General features: G+C 51.5%; 1 protein-coding gene across 5 annotated transcripts in view; it reads right to left on the bottom strand.

Annotated features, from left to right (window-relative positions):
• PRDM11 (PR/SET domain 11) overlaps positions 1-18,874 on the bottom strand; it is a 100,128-nt gene that overhangs the window by 11,520 nt on the left and 69,734 nt on the right. For 4 of the 5 annotated variants that reach the window (XM_064288244.1, XM_064288242.1, XM_064288243.1 and 1 more), the window contains one exon: positions 4,173-4,360. In XM_064288244.1, the coding sequence (XP_064144314.1) occupies positions 4,173-4,360 (188 nt within the window). Of the gene's footprint in view, positions 1-4,172; positions 4,361-10,695; positions 11,516-14,363; positions 14,786-18,874 lie in introns of those variants that run through there. The other variant, XM_064288246.1, reaches the window with a different exon arrangement.

Raw genomic sequence — 18,874 nt, forward strand, 5'->3', positions numbered from 1 at the left:
TAACTCAGAACCAATGAGTACTGATTCTCTGCCGACCATCAAGGCATCCCTTCTAGTCCTAGCAATTAGAAGATGGCTGCTTTGACTTGGTAAAAGGTACACATGAAACACCATGAGCCCCACTCCTTTTGCCTCCCTGACTGCTCCAGAGACAGCCCACTTAGGGCAAAGTCCACCCTATAGCAACTCTCCTTTATAATTCTCCCAGAAATTGGGAAAACGTATGATCTGAACCTCTGTGGTTCTCACTGACAACTGAGGTGAAAAGAAAAGGGAAGACAGGGATACCTACAGCTGCCTAGGGGTCCAAGATGGCAGCCTCCAACAAGATAAAGAACCAAATAGCCACCCTGACCCAAAGCATTCCTAAAATATAGTTGAATCTCCTTACCTGGCAATAGGTGTTTCATTTTCTACTTCTATCATATGAGTGACTTCAAACCTCTAGACTTTGGCAAGATCCCCGACAGAAATTATTTTAGTCTGATTTTTTAAAATGGCCAACATACCTTTATAAACTGCTACAGAAGTGCTGACACTCCTTAAGGAGTTAGAGGTATCTCTTAACCCTCAGAAGGTCCTGATGGCAGCCCATGGAGCTCAGAAATCTCAGAGGTTTCCCGGATCAAGGCCAGGGCGCTGGGTCATCTGACTCTGAGCAATGATTTGACCTGAATATATGTCATAATCAGGCATCTGATAGCCAACTTGCTAAAAAGCCTCTGTGTGAAGGCCAGTCTCCCTGAGCAATCCAGATATTGGGTCCATGCTGTGACAAGCCTTGGCTTTCCACAGCTGGCATGGGGTGCTGCACCCTGTCCCATGTTTGACACCAGGTTTCCAATAGGTGACAGCATATATATGCTTAAGGAACTACCTCATCTCCAAAGAACCTAAAATTCAGGGGGATCCTCACAGGCTGCAATTGTACAACAGCTGAGGGACAAAAAGGGGAAAGATGAAGAGAACCTTTAAAAAAAATACAACTTATTTGTCTTACCAATAAGACACTTGCCCATTCAGAATCTCTAAAAATCATGGGCCGTGCTTTCCCCTTCTCTCTGACCAATGAGGCAGCAAACAGCTGAGGATGTTGAAAGGTCATGGCTACAAACCACCAGGGATTCCTCATGCCTCTCTGTTCGAAGACAAGGTCTTTCAAATTTCCCAGAAGGAGTGGGAGGCCTCTTTGGATTTAAGGCTTCCAGAAAAATCTGTGGGCCAAAGGAGACCTTTGAGCATTGTGAAATAGATCCCAAAGGCTCCAGGAAATATGGAGAGAAAAACAAACAAACAAACAAAAAAACAAACCTCAAAATAGATAAACTACTCAAAATAGATGAAATAACAGATTTTCTGAACACAGGCATTGGCTGCTTGGATTGGATGTATCCTATTCTTAAAAGACAGCCACAAAGGAATAATTTACATTCTTTCAGGACGCAGTTCTGGACTCCAACTGATGCCCCTGTTTAATAAAGTCTAATAATTCATGCTCTGGACTTTATCAGGCTCCAGCCTACAATTATGAAGAAATCTTCTTCCATGTAAAACCTTGAGTAACTGGGCTTAGGAGATTCTCCTTCCAGAGCATGACTGGTACACCAGGCTAAGGCATCACTAAAGTATACAGAACCTGCCAAAGCTACACGCTACAGAGACATGTGTCTAAAGACCATTGAGCTCCATGACCACTCCCAAGGGCCCGGGGCCAAGCCCACCCATGGCTCTAGTCCTGCCCCACCAGCCGTGGCTTTGTTTCGTTCCTGGTTCCCTACTGCTTGCTCTGGCCAGGAACAGACATTCCTTCCTCCTGGATCTTCACATGACTTGGTGTAATCTCCTTTCGAGTCTGTCTGCTACGCCTCCTTTGAACCACTCCTGAAATCTCATCCCCTTCTCTGAGTATTCCCCTTGAGTTCAGGGCTCTCTGAGGATGATACAGCCTGAGGCACTTTGGAGAAGACACTGGGGGGAAAAAAGGACAGTACAAATCCAGAAAAATTCAAGATGATTATGGCCAGGGGATGAAACCTGGGTCCTCAGATATGACTTCTCTTGGTTTTCTTTTCTTCTGGTGGTATGATTGTTTTGGAGACTTCTTGGCTATCTTCATTTATTCCTTCTTTTATTCATTCCACAAAGATGTACCGTGCAGCCACTATGTATCAGATGCTTTTTATGAGGCACCTCCAGAAGTCAAATGGAAACCACTGTAATCTCATTATGGAAACAAGCCATCCCAAATGAAATCAGCATGAGCCCAACCTCAGACCCAAAGAGGACAAGAGATGAGTGTGTCTACTAGGTTTCCTCTCACTGTCCATTCAATCACAAGATACCTTTTACCAAGTCAGGCGGCAGCTGTGCGCTCAGCGTCCACAGTTTGCTTTGTTCTGCTTTGTTTTTAAAGATAGTTTAATTTCAGTGGGTCACTCCCACCCCCTTTTCATCTTTTCCACTCATATTCCAAATGAAGATTTTTTTCCAGTGTGTAGGCTGATCAGGAACATGATATGGTGGGGCTTGGGCATAGTCTTGGTTCCTGGACCAGATGGGCTCTGAGTATTTGGATGTGTGGTTTTGGTACAAGCAAAGACCCAGTGAAAGAAGGACCTAGGCTCGCCGGTTTGTCCTGGCCAGGTGGAGGATGGAGTAAAGAGGCAAAGGGCTAGGTGCTGGGGAGTATTTTTAAATCCATGACTCATTTAAATGAAGCCTGAATGGACACTCTCTCAGCAGACTCCCCAAGTGTCAGGTAACCTTCCCATCTCCCTCCACCTTCTTCTAATAGGAATTGTTTGTTTGCATCATATCATTAGGACTGCCAGTAATGAGACCAGGAGGAAGCAGAGAAGACTGGTTTAGTGCTTTGTCTGGGAGGCCATATAACATAGTAGGTTAGCGCTTAGTCCCTAAAGTCAAACAAATGTGGGTTAGAGACCTAGCTCTGCCCTTCCTACCCATATAACCATGGAAGAGTCACTGTATTTGTTTGATCCTCAATTTCTACATTTGTAATATGGACATCTTCCCTTTTGGTTTTCTTCAGTTCTTTCAGCTCAGTGTACTGCATTGGGTAAATCTACTACAAAAGACTTCTTTAAAGTGTTAAAAAGCAAAGATGTCACTTTGAGGACTAAGGTGCACCGGACCCAAGCCATGGTATCTTCAATCTCCTCATATGCATGTGAAAGCTGGACAATGAATAAGGAATACTGAAGAAGAATTGATGCCTTTGAATTTTGATGTTGGCAAGCAATATTGATTATACCATGCACTGCCAGAAGAACGAATAAATACGTATTAGAAATACAGCCAGAATGCTCCTTGGAAGCGAGGATTGCTAAACTTTGTCTCACGTACTTTGGGCATGTTGTCAGGGGGGACCAGACCCTGGAGAAAGAAATCATGCTTGCTAAAGCAGAGGGTCAGTGAAAAAGAGGAAGACCCTCGATAAGATGGATTGACACAGTGGCTGCAACAACGGGCTGAAACATAGCAAAGACTGCGAGGATGGTGCAGGACCGGGCAGTGTTTCATTCTGTTGTACGAAGGGTCGCTATGAGATGGAACCAGCTTGACGGCACATAACAACAACAAAAACAATATGGAAGTAATAATTCACATGGGATCATTAGTATTTAGAGTTTACAACTGAGCACTTACAATTGTCAAGGTAGTCTTTGTTTTAAATGTGTGATGTACATTACCCCACCAAATCCTCCCAGCACACTTATGGCATAGGTACTACTGTTGTGATGATCACAGAGGAAAATGTACAAAACCTGCTTAGCACCTATTAATACTGTGTGGATGCTACCTATGATTGCCATTATTGAAGCAGGAGCAGTTTATAACATCTTTCTATCAACCTGAGTTGGGGAAACAGGATCAATTTCTGTTTAACGCCTTTGCTTGGCTTTGGGATGTGTCTTTCACACTGATATGTCCATGATACGGGTTTCCGAGACCGATTCTGAGGGAAGAGAACACGCTGAGGAGGCTGCTGCCAGGACCGGAGCTGCTGTTTCCCGAGTCCCTCTGGGTCGTCCCAGTGTTAGTACCCTGCAGTTCCCATTGGTTTTCTTTAGGAAGCTCCTAAGGAAGCTTCCCTGGCCTCCCCCAGGGCTCGGCAGTGGGCGTGGCCTCACCTCCATCTGGGCACTCACCTCTGGCCAGATTGCGGTGGATGGTCTCCTGGGACATGCTGTGCAGGCGCTTCATGTAGTCCTGGCTGTACCAGACCCGCAGCCGCTCCCCTGGCCGGATGTCCCGGCACACCCGGAAGTAGATGCGCTCGCTGTGCTGGAATGCCAGCAGGTTCTGCTCCCTCTCCTCCCGGGAGATGACCACGTACCTGGGGGCGAGGGGGACAGGTGAGAACCCATGGGCCACCCCTTGTTGAGTGTCTGCTGGGTGCCAGGCACCATGCTGGGCAGTCACAAGCATGTGGGTACCTGTGGAAGTTGGCAAAGCAGCTGCCTTGTTAAGGGAAGGAGCACCAGCCAGAGCTGATCACTGTCCCAATGTTGTCATTTCATGTGACTTCAAGCACGTCTCTGAACCTCTCGGACTCAGTTTTTGAGAATGGAAATGACGCCTGCCCTGTCGATTTCATACCAAAAGCAGTTGCTGTCAAGTCGATTCCGACTCATGGTGACTGCGTGTGTGTAGAGTAGAACCACGCTCCATAGCATTTTCAACAGCTGGTTTTTCAGAAGTAGATTGCCAGGCCTTTCTTCCAAGGCACCTCTGGATAGAATCCAATCTTTTGGTTAGCAGCCAAGTGCATTCACCGTTTGCACTACCCAAGGGCTCCTAGCTTATAGCAAATATATAATTCAATACCAGCTATAAAGGTGACTGGAAAAGCTAAAAATCATCTCATCCAGTCTTCACTAACTTTTAACTGCAGGGGTCCCCAGACACCACAGGCCTCCGATGACGGCAGGGGTTGGGTCCTTGAACTGCTTTCAGTATATCACAAAGCCTGGCAGAAATAACCTGGGTAAACAAGGCTGTCCAAGAGATCAATGAATAAATGCTTAAGATCAAAATCTTTCAAAATGAGGGATCCAGTGGGAACAGGGAGGAAAGTAACTAAGAGATGATGAAAGGTTGGCAGCCAGTGGTGAATCTAACTAAGCCACGTTTATAAGGAAATTGAGCTCAGAGAGGTTAAGTGACTAGCACAAGGGCACACAACTAATAAACAGGAGATGGCACTATAAGGCCTATGCTTTTCCTACTAGGTGGGCATGTAACGCACCAATCGGCAATGCCCAGACAACCTTTAAAGTTCTCACAACCCTCTGTACCTACGACCCTCACCTCTTCTCCCTGAAACAACATTTCCAACATTCACCAAGACGTGAGCTGATACAACATTTGCCAAGAAGTGGAGGTGAACAGATCAAAAGGGTGAAGAGAAAGTATTTGGAGTTTCAGGGTTCTGTGCTATAAAACATCTAAGATATTTGTAGTCAAAATAAACTCCTTTTCCTTATGCTACGATTTGTCTCAAAAGCCGGGGAAGAAATTAAAGTCTGTCTGTATTGAGAGCAGTTCAGGGGAGACAGTAATTCACAGAAAAAATCCCAATGGATAGTGAACACGTGAAAAGTATTCAACATTACTAATAAGAAATGTCAAGTAGCATGTTGTCTCATTGGCAGATCTGTTAAAAAATGAGCACAACCCTTTGGGAAACAAACCAATGATATGGATTGAGAACAGTAAGTTGGCACCCAGTATGCAAATCCTCTATACCTGACTATCATTATTTCTGATAGTGCGAAGCCAGAAACATCTGAATGTCTACTACCAGAGAAACGATTACGTGATCGATAGTACATCCGTAGGATGGAACGCTACACATCCACGGAAAAAATGTTCTCGGAGAGTCTTTGGTGACACGGAAAGACAGTGTTGACACAATGAAGAATGAGAACAAAAGGGCTGAAGGCTATTTATACTAGGGTTCCAACCAGGCTTTAAAAACAAGTCTAGATAAACTACTTAAAGGAAATATACCAGTGTTTTAACAGGGACTATCTGTTATAAGCCGATCTTTTTCTTTGTAATTTTCTGTACTTTCCAAGATTTCCTCAATGAGTAATTAGTATTGTTAATTGATCAATAAAAGAGAGAAATACACAAACACCAATTCCAGTGCAAGGTGGCCGTGGTAGCAGTGGTGGCCAACAGCACCTGGAATCCACATTCGAGACACCCCAGGGATAGCACTAGCCACCACCCCGCATGGAGATTGCCTTGTGGAGTCTGCTCTACTCAGCCTTGGGGGACACTGCCTTAGAAAGGGGACCAGTTGGGTCCAGGCATCAATCCATTCTGGCATGGGGAGTGAGGATAAATTGGGATGGAGAGCAAACACTTGCTTTGGCTGTTCTGCCCCTTTGAGAGAAGTGAGTTCCAAGTTCCACACTGGGGGAGTGGACCTCGCAAGATTTACAGTGCTTAGATCCTGTCCAGGTCTTAGCCTAGACACATCCGTGTCCATATCGGCATCCGATATAGTCGCTGGCCTCCCTGAGCTGTGAAGGCGATTCCATAGGGTCATTACCATGATGTTATCACCAAAGAAGTGACGGGAAAGGAATAGAGGACCCCTAGCCAGAGAAGTCCTTCCAAACTAACCCTCCCAATCTTAGCTCACCACTTTCAGAAGTCTGTCCTTCCTCTGTATCTGAGATTTCTTCTAGATGTGCCAAGTATTTTCCAGCCCCTGATTTAACGAGAGCCTGGGATCTAACCCCCCAAAATAATCAACCTTGTGGTTAGCACAGAACTGAGGTAGGGCAAACTTTCCCACTCCCAGGTACAGAAGGCAAACCATTCGTTCATCTTGTTTCTCGCAAGAATCACTTGAGTCACAGAGCACAATAAAAGAATAGTCTTCTCCCCTTTTCTCAGATTGCAAACAGCCTTCAAGCTCTAAAAGCTAGAATTATGTCCCCTGGCATGCAACTTCAGGCGACAAAGATAGATGAGGAACAAATTACTATCGGGAGTTTATTCAAAAGAGCAACTTCTAGAGTATGTCAGAAGGCTCAGAAAGATTCAAGTCAATTTCCCTTTCCATTTCCTTGTGCTTTCCTACACACCAAGAATCAATATTTACGATGAGAACTCTTGAGTCCCGCATTAATCACTAAGCATCTTCAACGGCAGGCCAGAATTTCATCACTATCTGGTTGTATTTGATTATTTGGAAACTTGGCAATTGAAACCAAACCAATGGAAATATGATATACACAGATGGCAACTCTCGGTGAATCTTAATAACTCATTCCTCTGATGTTTATACTATATAATTTTTGAGATAAAGCTATATGGAGCCAGCTAAATCTCACCCCCAGAAAAATTCATTGCCGAGTCTACTTCGACTCACAGGGACCCCATGTGTTACACAGCAGAACCGAGCTCCACAGGGTTTTCTTGGCTATAATCTTTACAGAAGTTGATCGCCACCAGGTCCTTCTTCCACAGAGCAGCTGGGCAGGTTTGAACTGCCAACCGTTGAGTTAGCAGTTACCTCTAATTAGGTCCCCCTCTTTTAAATATTTTGCAGTAACACTGCTGACTTGATCCACTCCCGGAATCCTCCTGGATGACAGCACCTTTATGAAGAGCCATGCCTGTCCTATTACCTGGCTGCAGGTAAGCAAGAGCCTTCCCTGAGGAATGAAAGGCTTCCTGAGAATGAAAACCAATTGGCTGTGGCTGAACAACTCTTTGCAAGGAGGCCTGAGGTCAAATACCTCACTGGAGAGAATGTACAGGGTACGTCAGAGAGGCAGGGATGGGGTGCCTGGCACAGGCTGCTCTGCAAATGGATGCCATTGAGAAGGTGGCTGGTGGTGGTGGTGGGATTTTAGGCTAAACCTTTCATGATGATCATGAACTGTTTGTATTCCAGCCTTCTCACTGACTTTGGGTACCAAATGGATAAGCACCAAGACATTTCTCAAACCTCACCCACTGTGTCTCATCAGGTAGACTATACTTTCTAGCTGGATCAACTCTAACCCATTTTGTTGGAAGGAATAGATGAAGGCCAGGCTCAATTACTCTTGCTCCATGGGAATGTCTCTGATGGAAAGGAAGCCGCCTCAGTCAGGGAGGCAGAAATGGGAACAGATGGACTGAGACCAGGCTCTGGATTCTCACATGCATTTAGGTTTCTGGGTTGGGAGGAACTTTGGGTCATGAGGGGGTCACCCAGCCTCTCAGCAGCATGGTGATGAGGAACCCACTACCACCCAGGCAGCCCTGGCCATGGCTGCGGGCTCTGACACACAGAAGGGTCTTCCCTTGTAAGCTGGAAATTGGCTTCCCACTAACTCCCAACCACTGGCCTGAGTTTCGCCTTCCATTTTGACATACTAGCCCTACAGACCCCACTGAAGCCAAGAAAAACTCCAATCTTTCCCATCCAAAGTTGACAAGTCTCTTCACCCCACTGTCCTCTTTGCTCTTGACTTCCATTTCCCTGCTTTCAGCTAGGTCTCTTCCCTCCCAGGACCAAAGGGAGAGGCCAGCCAATCACTGCTTAGTACACTGACTTTGGTGGTGAAGACCCAGCTTCGGTGTCTTTGCATCTCCTGGTAAATGGACAATCTTGATTTCCGTGGCCATGCTTTTTGGCAGCACACCTGGCCCTGCCCAGAACTGCAAAGGATGGCCTAGATTCCAGGAGGCCAATGGCAGGTTGGAGCACCTGGGGATTCCTGCCTGGGAGAACATCTCCCTGTGACAGGCAGTCAGCCAGGGCTACACACAAGTTAGGAGGCTCCTCTCTGCTGGGGGGAACCCCAACAGAAGCCAGAAGAAGCGGCTCCAGTTACTTTGAGGGGCCTCAGATCTAGATGGGCAGGGCTTGCCTGTGATAGACAGACACCTGGGTGTAGGGAGTGTCCTCAAAAAGGTTCACATTGGTCTCTAAGGTACACTGGCAACCGGATAACCCCTGACACTTCTGGGGTCTCCCACCAGAAACTGATTTCCCAGGACCCCTAACTTACCTTTAGGGAACAGAAACTAAAGTTCATTTAGCAACATCTCATTTCTGATGTGCGAGAAATTAAACATAATGGAACGATTTCCCATGTAGATGCTGTGCCTCCTGACCCTGTCAGCTCCTCTCCCTCCCTCCAAGGGCCTGGCCTGGAGCCGCAGGCAGGGCCAGTGCTGCCTTGGCATGCGTGGGCAAATGGAATCAGGGCTATGCCAATGTGCTGCTCCTTACTCATCTAACCTCTGCTTGGGGGCCTGAGGCTCTTGCAGGAAGTGAAGAAAGAGTGTACACACCAAAGAAAGATCCTGGAGACTGGGGGTATTCCAAGTGTGAGATCGGTTTCTTTTTATTGCCATCTTAACAAAAATACTCTGGAAGGCAATCTTTGATTCCAGCATAGGAGGGCAGGGCAAGACCAGGTGAGAACCAAACCATCAGGCTAGTGGGTTGGGGGGTGTTCAGTTTTGGGGTACAGGAACCCCCCAAGAACCCCAGAATGGGGAGATGGAGCCAAGAGCACAGGGGACATCACAGCTGCCCTCCTTTCTCCCCACGTGGGGCAGAGTTTCGTCTGGAAAGGCCAGGACACTCCAGGAAAGGCCATGGCAGCCCCCACCCTTGCTCTGGGGGCAGAGGGGTGGGGTGGGAGAGTCCTGCCAGGGGCAGCCTCAGGCTGGGGGAGCAAAGGGGACATAGCTGAGCTGCACCCAGGTCAGAGCTAAGCTTGCGCCTGCCCCTCCCACCTCCCTCCCTAGCTCAGGAAGAGCCCAGCTCTCGACCCACACTCCTCCACTCCACGATGAGGACTGAAGCTAGAGATGTGTGTAGCTTACGCGTGAGCAGCCCAAGCAAGCAGAGGCAAGACATGCTGCGACGGGACAGGAGCCCTGCCGGGCTCAGGGTCTTTCAGAAGCCAGAGGAAGCGTTGCCTCTGGCTCAGCGAACTTAGGTCCTGCCTCTCCCCAGTCGCTGGAGGTGAGTCCGCTCCCCTACCAGGCCCTGAGGCTCACCTCCTAAGTGCTACCCCCACCCCGAGAGCTAAGGCAGAGGCACAGGGTGGCAATGACCAGGTGAGGCGCAGCCTCCCCCCACCCAATTCCCACCACTATGTATCTGGCCTCTGGCAGGAGAGCTGGAAAAATCCACAGTCCTGGCTTCCAGGCCTGACCCAGCGCAAACAGGCTGTATGATTTGTTATCTGTAAATGCAGATGATGATAACAACAACAACAATAATAGTACCTGACTTGGCTGCCTCTCCGGCTGTCCTGAGAACCCACTGCGATTTCACATCTGCAAGGGCAGGGACAAGCATAAAGTGCTATCTCTAAGAGTGCAAGGCCGTCTTCTCCTTCCTCCAGCCGCAGCCCTTCCTTCTCCCCTGTCCACAACAGGCAAGCACAGCGGCTGAGCACACGCACAGGGGCAAGCAGAAGGCCAAGGCAGGGGCGCCGGGGAGAACAGGCCCCTCCTTAGAGGGCTGAGAGCGGCCTGCCCATCCTCAGGCCCCCACCCTTTGAAAGCAGCAGGACCAGGGCTGGGAGGGCAAGTCGGGGAGGCTGAGACCGCAGCACCGAGGCTGGAATGCAGGATTCCACTCAGAATGCTCCCCACGAGTGCTCCTCCCCCCTCCCTGGAGAAACACCAGGAGGAGCAGGATCCTCAGGCCCAAGCAAGCATCAAGCAGGGCACTATCCCTGCATCCTGGGTATCCATCACAAACGAGGGAGTGGGGCTGAATGCGTGTTCTCTTAGAGCACAGGGCTGCTGGCCAGCACTGCGGGGGCAGGTGACACTTCCCCAAATATCCTACGAGGCTTGTCGATCCTGCTCTGGACACGAGAGACTGGCCCATCTCAAGGCTGGATATCCCGCCTCCATCCTCTTCCTCCCAGCACAGACTGGCCTGGTTAGAAATTGTGCTTTCTCTTCCGAGACCTGGTAGTCCGCGTGGGGGCTGGTTCTCGGGGAGCTTGGGGAGGCTCCGCTGGGGGGGCCTTGGTTTGGTGGGCAGAGCCCATGGGGGCTGCCCCATCTGGCCCCTGCTGAGATGCGTGAATGCCATCCCGGATCTCCGTCAGCGTCTGGCACATCTGACTGATGCGGCCAGTCAGCTCAGCCATGGTCTGGCTGATGACGTGCATGCTGCTTGCCATGTCCCGGTGCACGGCCACCAGCTCCTGGCACAGCTGCTGGAACACCTCAGTCTGCTGAGCATGGGCGTGGAAGAGCTGCCAGTTGAGGCCCGCGGTGGGCGGGCTGATGTGGGGTCGTGGGGTCCTGTAGCTGGCCTGGGCCTGGGGCGAGGACTGGGGCAGAGCCTCTGGCTTGGGGCCCACTGTCTCAGACTGGTCTGAGGAGGAGGACGAGCAGAGCAGGCCAGGCCTGGCCAGGTGGGCCTCTTCCTCCGGGGACCGCTGCACGGGCACCCGCAGAGGCTGCTGCGAGGGTCCAGGTGCCTCCTCATCTTCGTCATCTTGGAGGATAGAAACAAAGAAGGGCAAATGATTACAACAGGGAGGAAGAGGCAGCCCTGGGCTTGGACCCACCCCTGAAAAACACCCTAGCATCCCCCTGCTGTGCCCTCCCTCAGCCTAGGTCAGCACATGCCTTCTCCACAGCCCGCCTGGTTCTGCAAATCCCTGGGGGCACAGGCCAGGCACCCCTGAGGAGGAGGGTGAGTGTAAGCAGTGCCCAGTTCCCCTCTTTTCACAGGATACTTAGATTCTCACGGGAAAGGGCCTGGGCCAGAGGACTCGGAGACCCTGACATGTCAACCCAGTGGCCCATGGCCTGGGCCATGTCACTTCATCTCTTTGCAATTCAGTTTCTGCAAAATGAAGGTTACAACTGCTCTATCTACCTACCTACCCACCTGCCCACCTACCAGGGTTATTAAGCAGACTTAACAAGATAGCAGACAGGAAGGCGTCTGCAAAGCTGCCAAAAGGCACTAGGATGCTGCTCTTGGCTGCTAAGTTCCTGCCTCCACCAGGCAGTTTCCGAGTTGCTTGGGGCCACCTTGTGGCCTTGCTGGAACCTGCAGCTTTAAGTCCCTAGTGCCTACCACAAGGAGGCCTCCAAGAGGTGGAGAAGGGACGCGGGGGACGCACCAGGACTGACGACGGTACAGAGCCAGGGGAGCTACCTCATGCATCCCCCCAAGGTGGCTGCCTAGGCAGGCACATCACACTCCCACGCACAAGCGCCAGGCCACAGGCAGGGAAGATGCTACTTGCAGCTAGACCCAGGGAGGGGCCCTGGCCCTTGCACTCCTGGGTCTGGGCTTTCTCACGACCAAGATTATGGGCTGATTTGCACAGCAGGTTGACCCTACTGACAGGCATCCCTCCCTGCCTGGACCTGTGGGGCTACGTTAGAGCCAGCCCCCTGGGGAGGGGATGGAAGGACAGGCAGGGTCATCTTGTCAGCTGCGGCATGTCTCCCCAGGTTCCTTCGGGGCCTAGTGCCTTGGTGGTCCTGCTGGGTGAGGCAGCAGCCATCCCTAGGATCTGGGAAAGCTGTTCTGGAGAACCTTGGGAAGGAGCAAGCTGGGCAAGGTGACTGCCGCTCCCTCCCTTCCAGGGCCTCATTCCATCAAAGGGCCTGGCCGGTGTGCAACAGCTGGGCCTACTGGCCGGGAAAGGGGGGCTGGCTGGGCCTGCGGGTAGAGCGGGGTACCCCAACCAACACCAGGCTCCCTGCCCAGCCCAGGTGACATTTGGTAACCTCATTACCCATGGTCTCCGGGAGCCTGAGGGGTGGGCAAGGCAGGGTTTAGGGAACGAGCTTGACCAGGTGCTGGGTCCCCTCCTTTTTCTCATAATTAGGTAGATTCATCCAGAGACTTGGGACAACACTGATGGACAGGGGCTGGTAGGCAGGCCTGGGCTGGAGTCCTGCTTCTGAATTCAGCTCTGGGGCCACCTCTGATCTGGACCTCAGTTTTGTCTGGGTAACAAGGAAGTGGTTCCACGTCCCCTTCCAGTCCTGGGAACCTGACTGATTCACCACCTGTCAGCAACCCCAGACAAACAGGACAAAAGGACATGATCCCAATGGCCAGGGACCCTGGGAGGGAAGACAGTCTTTGAACCACCTTCCCAGGGGCCTCCCTGGGCCCTCCTGCCCATCCCCTGTCTCACATAGGCTGGCCAGCAGGCTGGCAGACTGCGTCCTGTGGTTGGTGCGCTGAGGGTGGCAGGGGTGTGCGCAGAGCGGAACTGAAGCGGGGCAGCCCTGGCATAGAAGGGCCTCGACTGCCCCCTCCTTGTGAGCCCCAACCAGGACTATAGCCCTGAGGACGCCGGTCTCAGGTCTGGGCCAGGAATTCAGCACCCCAGCCCCTGCAAGCCCTTCCTAAGACACAGGAAGCTGGAAGAGGGAGAAGAGGGGTGGGGAGAAAGCGCACAGGGAGGGGGAGTTGAGCCAGTGAAGCCAGAGTGAGGGGAGCTTAGAGAGAGACTTAGGGTGAGCAGAAAGGGGAAGCAGGAAGAGAGAAGTGGGAGAAGGCAGCATGGCACAGAAGGGAGAGCAAAAAAAAACAATATGGAAATAAAGAAACTAGGAATAGACGGACAGAGGGGAGCTGCTCTTTCCAGGCCTGGGCCCTGATGGCGTGGCCGGTCTCTCACCCCCTCCCCCTCACCGGCTGCACTCCGGCTTCCCTGCCTGGCTTCTCGCTGTTCCTGGAACGTGCCAAGCGCCTTCCTGACAAGGGGCCTTCGTACATGCTGTTCTCTGCCTGCACAGCTCTCCTCTCCCCGCCCCTGCGCCCCACACCGCCTTGGGCCTGCTTAACTCTTACCCAGCCGCCACAGCTCAGCAAAACTGTCATTTCCTCAGGGAGCCCTCCCCGGCCCCAGCGGACGGCCCTTTCTCACCATTCCTTACTCTCAGGCAGGACGTGATTTGCAGCGCTAAATGCAGAATAAATGGGCGGGGCCCTGTGGTCAAATAGGAATTTCACGACATCGGCAGCACACCCCGTGAGGCCAGCCAGTGCCTTTCCTTCACGGCAAATGTACTTGTGCAATGATTTAATGAAAGCCTGTCTATTCCCATGCATCTAGGGACCTCTGCAGAGCACGGCACACAACTCTATCCTCCCAGCTCCTAGCACAGCTCCTGGCACAGAGACGCTCAGTAAATATTCTAGAATGAATGGACACAAAGGGGTGGAGAAAAGACAAGAGGGAGAAGGCAGAGAGAATGCAACGAGTGGGACAGAAGAAAGAAAAGAGAAGGAAACTCAATGAGAAACCTCTGACTGAGTAGTCTGGGGAACGCAGGGTAGGTGTGGCCATGGGGTCAGGGATACTCACAGCTGGTTGAAGGGCTGTCGGTGCCGTCCAGTTCTGCCCTTGGGAAGCTGTGCCCGGAACGGGCAGTGAGCAGTGCAGACTTGATGGCTCTCTCATGGGCGGTGAGCACGATGGTGGGGGGCCGGCCCCCGGCCCCAGGGCCTGACAGGGACTGCTGCATGAAGGCCAGCTTGTCCTTGGTCCTCCGTTTCATGTCATCCCATCTGTGCTTAATGTCCTTGATGGAGCGGGGGACCTGGCTGACGGAGGTGATTTTCTGAGCTATGCCTTCCCAAATCTTGTCCCTGTCGGCATGGGACAGCCGCATGGTCTCCCTCCCAAAGAGAACTGCTTCGTGGTGGGTCACCTCGGTGACCAGAATGTCCAGCTCCTCCTTGGAGAACTTGGGCTTCCTCTTACGCTCGGTCAGGGGCGCCACGTTCCTTGGGTTGAATATCCCACAAAGCACAATTGGGTAAATGACCATCAACGTGGGTGGTCCTCCTCCTTCCTAATTGCTGGCCCCCAGCGGGGAAGCCAGGAGGCACCTGGGGTGCCCTCACCCTTGGCCTGCTCACCACCACCACACCCTCCTCCTACGGACAGCTCCCTTCCGCCTACTCCTCAGAGGATGCGAAGAGAGACATGGTTTACACAGGAAGGAGTGCAGGACTCAGGGTTCACTGAACACCTGTGGTTTCAGGCCCTACTTTACCTCGGACTAACTGAGAGAGCTAGGGTAGCTCACTGAACTTTTCCCGTTTAACCTTTCCCAGCCTCATTCTCCCCACCTATATTGGGAACAACAACCACACCAACCTCGGCAGTTGTTGCTAAGGATGCGAAGGCACAGTGATATAAAAGAGCCCCCAACAAGAACACTAGAGCCCTGGTGGCTCAGTGCTTAAGAGCTACAGCTGCTAATCAAAAGGTCTGCAGTTCAAATCCATCAGCTGCTCCTTGGAAACCCCATGGGGCAGTTCTACTCTGCCCTATAGGGTCACTATGAGTCAGAACAGACTCGATGGTAATGGGTTTGTTTTTCGGGGGTTTAAACAGGAACAGGGAATCCCTGAGTGCTGCAAACAGTTAATGAGCTCTGCTGCTAACCAAAAGGTTGAAGGTTCCTGTCCACCCAGAGATGCCTAAGAAGAAAGGCCTGGCAATCTACTTCTGAAAAATCAGCTACTGAAAACCCTATGGAGCGCAGTTGTATTCTGACACACATGCGGTTGCCATGAGTTGTAATGGACTCAAAGGCCACTGTTTTTTTAAACAGGAATAAGGGATTCTTACTGGGGTTAGGATTAGGCCACTGCTTCTATAAAGCGATTATTTGCATATAGCGGAAGGGCTGGGAGGAAGAATACTTGAACAGGGAGACTACTGACTGTTTACATGGGCTGTGGTGTGCAGGACTGGCAGGTATCAGTAGTAACTAGCGTGTGGTCACAGAAAGCTCTTTGTCTCACCCACCCACCCTCCCCCTGCCCCCCCCCCCCATTTCTACCTCTTTAAGAGTGGTTAAGAAGCTGTGGTGGCACAGTGGTTAAGTGCTGGGCTGCTAACCAAAAGGTCAGCAGTTCGAACTCATCAGCCACTCCCTGGGAGAAGAGACCTGGCAATCTGCTTCTGTAAATATTACCATCTTGGAAACCCTATGGGGCAGTTCTACTCTGTTCTATGGGATTGCTATGAGTCGGAATCAACTTGACAGCAATGGGGTTGGTTTGTTTGGATATGCCCTGAGTGTGCAGGAAAACAGACGAAGCGCTTCCAGTGGGGAGCCCGGGCTGCAGCTTCTTCTAGGGTGGGCTGCTGTAGCTTTTGGGCACCTCACGGGTAAAATGCGAGGAGCCCAAGAGCACCTATGGGGAGACAAGTTCCACCTGATGGAGACCGGAAATGATCTTGGTTTCCATCCGAACCATGGCACGGCCCTCTACCTGTCTGGCCTGGCACCTGCTCTGGCTTTGGAACTCAATTCCTCCACAATGTGGTTCCATCCACCGTTTAACTAGTGTCAAAAAAAAAAAAAAAAAAAACCCGTGGCCATGGAGTCGATTCCAACTTGTAATGACCCTGTAGCCAGAGGATCCAAAAGATCCCCAAGAGTGGTAACACAGGGCATGAAGGGAAACCTGGAACCAGGTCCATCCTAACTGCTTCCAAAACCTCAGTGAGACATCAGGGCACAAAGACCCTTCAGCTTTCATGCCCCACCCCACCCACCCCAACACTCTGGCTCTTAGGCCCAGAAGATGGGAGACAAGGCTGGGGCTCTGTTACCCAGCCTGAGAGCAGAAGGAGCAGACCTGGGACTCAAGACAGACCTGGGACTAGAAGCAGAGTTGCCCTGGTCAACCCATGCACCTTTGCAAGCCCTGTTTCCTCCTCTGTAAAGCAAGGACGATGATCCTAGTGCCACTTCGCAGGGCTGTCAGGATGATTTAAGGCAGGGTTTCTCAATCTTGGCACTACTGGCTTATGCAGCTGATAATTTTTTGTTGGGCAGGGGTTGTCCTGTGCAATGTAGGAGGCTTATCAGCATCCCTGGTTTCTACCTGCTAGAAGCCAGTAGCATCCATCCTCCGTCCCCAAGCTGTGACAATCAAAACTATCTCCAGATGTTTCCAAATGCCCCCTGATGAGAACCAGTGATTTAAGGAATGTAGAGCACCTAGGAAAGGGCTACCTACCATCGAGTTGACACTCAAAATGTGATGCCCATCCCCTTCCCGGCCTACCGCAGAGTCATTTTCCTACTTTTTAAAGACATTGACTGCCTCCTTTCATCACCCGCAAGACCCCAGGCTGCAACAGTGCAAGTGAAAGTGACCACAAACTGTAAAGAGCTGTATGAAAGGGAAGCGACAACTGTCGCTAAGGGGGGAAGAGGATTCCCCAGATAAACTGGCTTTCCCCTCACTCCAGCCACGCCAGAGGGGCATGTCCAGATAAAATGGCTCACCTGACAGGTATCTCCATGGCAATAAACCACACAACCTACTCCTTTGAATCCTCAATGCGATGCAGGCCCCAGGTGTGATTACCCAGGCGCCATCTTAGACCAGGACTGGGCTGGGAGCCGGAACAGGACAGATCCCATGCTAGCAAGACAGCAGCAGCAGACCCCACCCTACCAGTCCCCACACACAGCCCAGGAAAGCCACACTGCACCTGCTCCCTTGTGCACAAAAAGAACGCCAGCCTAGAAGTCCAGAGCTGTGGGTTCCAGACCTTGGTCCACCACTGACCGCGTTATCTTGACCAAGACCTCTCTCTGGCCTCAGTTTTACCACTGTAGCATAAAGACCAGTCTAGAGCAGCGGTCCTCAACACTAGCGGCACATCAGAATCACTACGGAGAGCTTTAAAAGATACCAATGCCTGGGGACCAGCCCCAGCGCAATTAAGTCAGGCTCTCTGGGGTGTCAGATGATCACTAAATTAGTTCAGCTGGTAAATCTCCTTCTTTGCGGTATGGCAAAGCCTGGGCCCCAAGATGAGAGGTCAGATACTGCATGGAATGTGGGCCAGAATCACCATCAAAGTTTCTGGGGCCTTGAATGTGACAGTGCAGAAAGGCCTGACCCCAGAATGGACGTGTCCACTCAGCTGAAGGACACGCACTCCTTTGCTTGCCTAGAGCCAGACAGGGGTGCAAGAGGAGCGCAGGCGGGAGGTCTGATCTGTGCTGCCCACCCAACTGCCTGTCTGAATGATGCCTCGTCCCCACTCCTGCATCTTGGCTCACGGTGTCCCCAGCAAAATTCTGCCCCCTGAAGGCCCCATTCAAAGGTTCCCTCCAGCCTGTCCTCCATCTGGGGGCCAGCAGCACATGGTCTGTGCCTCGATTCAACCACCTTATTAGAGCGCTTCCTTGGTTGTAGGTGTGGGCAGGGCGGGGCTGGGCGACCCATCCTGGGTGCTCAGCACAGAGTCTGACTCGAGGCAGGCACTCAGTAAATGGGTGACAGCTGCATTTGCTGAACCGGCTGGGACCCAGCGGCCAGGAGAGGAGGAAGGCAGCTGGGAGTGAGGACCACATTCAGCGCACTGTCCGACCAGACTGGCTGAAATCGGAGCGGGGCTACGGGTGGGGGGAAGGAACGTGTGCTTGCCCTGGGTCCTGGGACCAGCCACATCACAAGGTGGGGGCCCCTTATCTTTCTGTGCCTCCGCTTCTGCACCTGTTAAATGGCACTGCGAACAGCTGCCCCAACAGATGAGGGGCCAAATCCAAAAATGCTCTGCAAAGTGTACACTGCTGCTCAGCCCCATAGACGGCTCTCAGATGGGGGCATACAGGGGCCACAGGGGAAGGGGATGGGAGACTCGTCGTGTCCCCACCTCAAAATGTCTCTTCATTTGCTTGGCAAGTTTCAAAATTTAAATATAGCAAATGCCCTCTTGCCAGTCCCTACCTGCCCCCTCTCCAAGCACAATCACTGCTCTACCCAGCAGGTCTTAGCATCCATGGGTCACAGAGCTGCACAGACGCTCACAGAGGGCCCAAGCCAAGGTGCAAT

Source organism: Loxodonta africana, chromosome 7, assembly GCF_030014295.1.
Source record: "Loxodonta africana isolate mLoxAfr1 chromosome 7, mLoxAfr1.hap2, whole genome shotgun sequence".
NCBI classification, from domain to species: Eukaryota; Metazoa; Chordata; class Mammalia; order Proboscidea; family Elephantidae; genus Loxodonta; species Loxodonta africana.